Source organism: Sminthopsis crassicaudata, chromosome 1 (assembly GCF_048593235.1).
Source record: "Sminthopsis crassicaudata isolate SCR6 chromosome 1, ASM4859323v1, whole genome shotgun sequence".
Classification (NCBI taxonomy): domain Eukaryota; kingdom Metazoa; phylum Chordata; class Mammalia; order Dasyuromorphia; family Dasyuridae; genus Sminthopsis; species Sminthopsis crassicaudata.
The window spans coordinates 577,248,473-577,255,448 of record NC_133617.1 but is presented as its reverse complement, the minus strand read 5'-3'; the positions used below and the strand labels follow the sequence as shown (position 1 = coordinate 577,255,448).

Below are 6,976 nucleotides of genomic sequence, written 5' to 3'. Positions count from 1 at the left end.
ACCATGTACTTTCATATTGTGTATCTCCTCCAGATGCTGTATTTCAAGTCATCAGTTAAAATGGCATCTGAGGCCACTTAGGAACTGGGTCCTGTGCCCAAGAAAGACACAGTTCTTTTCACTGAAAATAAGGCACTCCAAATGGAGACAGGAAAGAAAACCATTAACAAAAGAGATGAATTCTAGGACAGACATTACATGACACACTGACTGACATGAGACATAATTTCACATAATTTTTATTGGGAAATCATATGACTTACCCTAAATTGGGAAGTACTAACTTAAAGCTGGCATATTTAATAATTCAGAAAAATAAAACTTGTGTCTGTTTGCCTCACAGAGGTTAGGGAAGGGCGAGATATACATCAGAGGAAAACAAAGTATTTTTGTTATTCTGTGCTTTGCTTGCATGAGTCTCTCACCTTTTTTGTTGTTTGAAATTCTCAGATCTGGATACTAGGATATGCGGCACAAGCCCTACCACTTTACAGACTGAGCCATAAAGGAGCTTATAAAGGATCTCAGAAATTAGGTAGTGGTAGAAGCTAGGACAAAATCCTGAGCTTCATATTCCCGAGTCCATGCTGTGTTCTATTTTCCGTGTAATTCTGTCTCTAGCAAATGATGGTTACTATATTTTATCAGGGACTTTCTCAACATTCATGCTTTAGTGCTTTAAATACTAAAACAAAATTACTGCATTCAAGTTAATAAAGGAAGATGACTGTCTTCAAGGCGACACAGCAAATCTTTGAAATCAACAACAGAATTGAGTTTCCAAAGATGTAACAAGATGTAGAAGGGTTATACAAAGCCAGACAAATCTACATCCTGAGCTGAAATCCTTCTGGGATATTTCTTTCTGCTTTATGCGAATTAAAGGTCAGGAAACAGGACCAAGAAACCACAGGCAATACCTGTCACTCTATACAGATAAATTCCCATGTTTATAAACAACAACGACAAGAAGATTTCTGGTTGTTTGGGTCTATGTTGACCACAAGAGTCCACAATACTACCTCTCAGTTTAGAACATCAATTGTCAACAAATCTCAAAAATCTGTCGAGGGAAAAAATGCTCAACCTAATTTCTTTCAGAGCAGTTTCTAAGATGCTAAGAATGGCACATCCAGTTTAGTCACCATTGGTCAAATCCAGGGTTACTCGGCTACCAGAGATGATTTGAGTGACTGTAAAGTCCGACGGCTTGTTTGCCTCTTGTTAAATGAGAAAACGTGGGGTTTCCTGCCCTGAGGGATGACACAGAGCATAGCATCCACAGTCTGGGGAATGACTTGGCCCGATGCCTGGAGCTTATCACAGATCTCTTTGAATCTGGCCTGGAGAGCTGGATGTCCATCTAATTTCTTCTTCACTGTGGTCAGCTGTGAGCAGAAGAGAAAAACAGAATGTAGAAGGCCATCAAGACAGTTCCCTTGTTTCTTTTTTTTCTCCTAGTGCCACTCCTCACCAAAACACCATGTAGTGATTAATATAGACTTATTCATGTATATGTTGTCTCTCCTCATAGAAGCTCTCCGAGGCCAGGGGCTATTTCATTACTGTCATGTTTATCACAGAACAATGCATGGCATAAAGTAGGTGCTAAATAAATGATTAACTGTGTCCCTTCAAGATGCACAAATACAATGCTAAGAAAATATTCCACATCTAGAGAGTATTATGAAAATTGGATTTGAGGGACAAGGAAAGGTCACTGTTGTTTTATTCAGTCTTGTCTAACTCTCTCCCTATGCACGTCAACACTGTCCATGGGGTTTTCCTGGCAAAAATTCTGGAGTGATTTGCCATTTCCTTCTCTAGTGGATTAAGGCAATCAGAGATTAAGTGACCTGTCTAGGCTCACACAGCTGGTATCTGAGGCCTGATTTGAATTCCAGACCCAGTGCTCTATTCTCTGAGCCATTTAGTTGCCTCCAAGGCAAACAAGGTTAAGTGATTTGCCCAGCATCACATAGCTAGTAAGTGTTTATGGCTGGATCTGAACTCATCTTCCTGATTTCTGGCCCAGTGCTCTAGCCACTAAGCCAGAATAATTTAACATGTGGGGCTAAAAAAACCCAAGAGAATGGTTCCACAAATAACACAGCCCAATCTGAGAGTTACATCTTGGAAATTTAGTAAATGAGAGCTTAAAACAGCACCTTTGACCCAAAGAGATGTACCAAGAAAGGAAAGGGGGATGGAATGATGATGGGGATGAGCTGCAGTGGCTCATTAAAGCAAATGAAGTAAATGTATTTGATCAGACATCATTGCAACAGCAAAGTCCTTCTCTAACACAATCATTTCTTAATTAAGCTAAAGTTGTAAGAATCTGGCTTTCTGAAAACTGCTTCCCAAAGAACTAATTTAATCACATAGGTTGAGTTGTTCTTGTGCCCCCAACAACAACAACAGGACGTTTCAATCACAGTGCTGTAGGTTGTTGTATGAAGCTTAACAGTTTAGGAACAGTGAAAGACTTGTTGCCACAAGCATTTACTGGGCACTGGCCACGTGAAGGCACTCTGCTAAAGAGATCAAATGAACAATACAGCAAGTGTCCTCATTACCCTATCACATACTGATTAGAGGAATAAAACTCATCCTCTAAGACTTGCAGTGAACTTTACATACATTGGATTACATACGTTTGAGGTGAGGTGGGCCTGTTATCTTATAGATGAGGGTCCTACCTCCACAGATTTAGGTTGCAACCTATCTACATCTATCCATCCCCTGTAACTCTTATCAGTGTCTTTCCCATGAGTTTGCCACGAAGGCCCAAAAATATGTACACCTAGGATTCTTGAGATCTCTTAACATCTAGGAGCTGTCAATGGAGAGCCCACAGCTAGCTGGTAGGTGTTCCTCACTAGTACCTTGTATTCGTGCCAACCTTTTTGTTCCTACAATTTTCTGAATAACTTCCTTTACTCCATTTTTCCTAATTCCTTGTTTGTAACACTTTGCAGGCTTAGCATGGATCTTTCCATTACCCTCTGGGAGATATTATCACATATAGGGAGACTGTAGTGTTCACTGTCTTGTAACCAGACAACATTCTTGGCTTCTGTGTTGCAGTGGGAAGTTTTTTGTAGTTAGAAGCCTTGAAGTCAAATCTCAACTCTGTTACTTACTACCTGTATGACATTAGACAAATTATTTTGCCCTTCTGAAGGCTCATCTGAAAATGAATAGAATTGGATTAGGATGTCCCTAAAATCCTTTCCAGCTTAATTAGAGATTAAGAAACTGAGGCTCCAGGAGGCTGTGACCTACTCAAGGTAACACATCTAATAAATGACAATAAACTCAGGTCTTTCCTGATTTCAGGTCCAGCACTTTTCCAAGACACCACACTAAGTCTCTAAGCTCTGAATCAATATAACATTTCAACATGGCCTCAAAATATCTTTCAACAGAGATAAAAGTAGTTTCATTTTTGCAATTAAAAATTCTCTTTCTAAAAAGAAACCATGGTGCTTTCTTCATAAACAGCACCATAAAGAAAAGAAATATGTTTGGACTTAGTAAAAGAATGACAAAAACCAAATCTTTTATTTGACTATTTTCCAAGAAGCTAAGTGCCTCAGACATTGATGATCAACATATATTTGTTGACTGGTAAAGCAAAAACAGAAGAATTGGGAACCAAACTCAAATCAGAACAACACTGATTTGCTAATTCTGGAACTGAACAAAATCTAAATACTAGGTGGGGTTTTTTAACCTAATTATGATCTAAATACCGATCTTAAGTTCAAAAATTTTAAAAATCTGAAGAGAAAGAGGAGAAAATAGAGGAGAAAAGAGAAAAAATGAAGGGTTGTGAGGAGACATGATGGGAATCTTGTAGAAGAGGAATGACTCTCATTCTGTCAGTGCCAGAGAAGGTCCTAGGAACAACTGGCAGGTATAGCCAACAAGCAGGTATTTATGCTCAATGAAAAGAAGACCTTCACAATTACAGAAGTTTCAAAGCAGATTGGTTTGCTTTTGGGAGACAGTGATTTTATCCTTACTAGATTTCTTCCAACTAAAGCCTTTTGCTGGGTATTTTATAGAAGGAATTCCTATTCAGTCATAGGTCAGATTGAATAATGACCTCATCCCCAGTTTACAATACAGGGAAAGTTGTCTAAAAATAGGTGCCATCTGAGCTAAACCTTGGAGGATGGTTTCTTTAACAGGCAGGGATGAAGGCTTTGACTAATCAATACTCAAGGTGAAAGGGGACCTGGGGCACAGGAAGTACAGGGTATGTTCAGGAAGAGATGAGACATCTAACACTTCACATAAATAAATCTGAAAAGATAGAGTGGGGCCAGATCGCACAATGCCTTAAATGGCTTACTGTGGAATCTGGACTTTTTTTTTCTATAGGCAGCTAGGAAGTCAGCAGAGGTTTCTGAGCAGGAGAATGACACTGGGAACAATTCTGTTAGGAAGATTATGGTGGCAGTGGTGTATAGGCTGGATTAGAGGAGGTAGAGAAGGCTAATTCAATTCTGCTCACCTACAATATTTGAAGAGATTTAATTCATGATCACGTTTTTTAACACAGCCATTGGTTACACTCACTTTCTGAATAGACTGCAAGCCTCTATCTCCCTTTTACACCATGACTCCCCTTGGAATCTTAGTGCTCAAAAGGTTCTTAATGTTATTATGAGGAACAGCTTGCTCTGTCATCAGGTTCAAGGTGAACAAAATTAATGTGCAGCATAAGGTTTCCCAAAAAAGCAGTGCAAAGCTGTCAAGCCTGGGATAACTTCACTCTAATTGAATGTACTGCCTCAGTTCTCTTGGATAGCTGTGGAAACATTAAATGGAATTATTACAGCTATTCTGCTATCTAAGCAAGAAAGAGAAGTTGCCAAATTTGTTCCCTAATTTAGTTCATGGAAAAAAAAAATCAATGAAAGAGAAGCCTATGTTTTATATTTGAACATCAGTTTTGTAGAAGGGGAAAAGTGTTCTCTACCTGCTAACACAGCAGAGCCCATGAGGAGGAAGGTAGTCAGAGGCTTGGTTCCCAGTCGAGGGTTTGTCACTTACATATCTGAATGACTTATGCCTACTGTCTCCTATCAGGCAAGCTCTGATCAGCCTCACAATATCCGGGAGCGAGTCTAAATGGGCGTACATGGGTTTAGATAGGAACCATCTTAAAACAGCTTTGGGGTGAAAAGAACCTTCAGGGTAAGTAAAAACTAAAAGCAGTTTTTAAAAATGAGTATTTTTCCATATGAATTCTGGGAAGGCAATATATACTTTCAATAAAGAAGAGAGAGCCTGGTACAAATGATGTAGCCCTGGACGGGGAGTCAAGAGACCCAGACTTATGTTCTGGCTCTACCACGACTTTGCTGGCTACGTGAGGGAAGGCTCAGGGAAAGGCCCAGCTAATGTTGGAGCGAGCTGAGCAACAACAGCAATGACAGCTGCTGGCCACAAGGGGGACATTCTAATTCTAGCACATTTGCTACAGTTTGGAATGTGGATGGAGAGAAATTCAATAAAAGGGGGAGGCTGAGCACTATTAGGTGCATGGTGGTATCTTTTAGATCTGCCATGAGTGGAAGAAAAGAGTCACCAAATACTTTTCATTTTCTGAAGAATCTAAATTAGGTTGCATTTCCAGGGCCATGAGTGTAGGAACTGGGCAACAGAAAACACATTTTCTTTCTCTGGGCCTCAATGTCCTTATGTTTAAAATGAGAAAGGAGGCAAACCAGATGATGTCTAAGTTCTCACAGGGGCTAAGTCCTCCCAAAGGGATTTCCTCTGATGGAAATCAAGAAAGTTTTGCCAGTGATGTTTGGTACACCAAGATCACTGAAGACCAGGAAGACCTGAGTTCAAACGTTACTTCATTTAATTATTAACTGTGTATGTATTTTTGATCAAGTCACTCAAACCTTTCTGAGTCTCAGTTTTTTTTAATCTGTAAAATGCGAATGTGGTGCTTGTGAGAAGGAAATGAAATGGAGAACAGCAGCAGCAAAAGAGCTACATGTAAAGTCTCAAAAAAAAGTAAATTGTAGTCAGCTCCCCCACCCCCCCAAAAATTCTTGGAAGAGATGAAAAAAAAATTTAAAAATCAAATAAGACCTGAAGTCAGGAGGATCCAAGTCAAAATCTGAGGCAATACTTCCTTGCTGTGTGACTCTGGGCAACTCACTTAACCCCAATTGCCTCAAAAAAAAAAAAAAAAAAAAAAAAAAAAAAAAAAAAATCAAATAAGAAAGGTAGAGAGAAAAATTGGGAAAAGAAATGATGGAGGATACAAGAAAAAGTCACAACTTGGTAAAAGAAGCAAAAAAAAAATTGACATATAAAAATTCATTGAATAACACAATATATAAGCTATTTCTTTAGAGATAATCATTTTTTCCGATAAAAACTATGTTAATATTCATTTTTTTTAAAATTTGGAATTCTAAATTCTCTCTCCCTACAGTTTCCCCTGTGCTACTTCAGAAGACAAACAATGAGATATCAATTATACATGTGAAGTCATATAAAATGTATTTCCATATTAGCCATACTGCATAAAAAAAAAAAAAGAAAGAAAAAGAAAAAAAAAAAAAAGGAAAATTAAAGTGAAAAAAAGTCTACCTCAATCTCTCTCTGGGAGTAGATAACATTTTTCATCATGGACTCTTTGGAATTATCTCAGATCACTGTATTGATATATATGTCAAAGAAAAGTGGAAAAGACCTAATAGTACAATATTTGTAGCAATTCTTTTTGTAGTGTTCAGGAACTGGAAATTGATTAGGGGATACAATTGTAATGGAATACTATTATGCTATAAGAAATGATGATCAGGATGGCTTCAAAAAAATATGGCAATACATATATAAACTGATGCAAAATGAAGTGAGTTGAACGAGAAGACTATGATATATAGTAGTAGCAACAGTACAGTGATGATCAACCATGACAGGTTTAACTACTCTG

The 6,976-nt window shown here is 38.3% G+C and overlaps 1 protein-coding gene across 2 annotated transcripts in view; it reads right to left on the bottom strand.

Annotated features, from left to right (window-relative positions):
• Positions 1-223: 223 nt before the first annotated feature.
• PTCD2 (pentatricopeptide repeat domain 2) overlaps positions 224-6,976 on the bottom strand; it is a 43,135-nt gene continuing 36,382 nt past the window's right edge. For both annotated transcript variants that reach the window (XM_074282241.1, XM_074282242.1), the window contains exon 10: positions 224-1,388. In XM_074282241.1, coding sequence (XP_074138342.1) covers positions 1,164-1,388 — 225 coding nt within the window. In that variant the 3' untranslated portion in view covers positions 224-1,163. The remainder of the gene's footprint in view (positions 1,389-6,976) is intronic.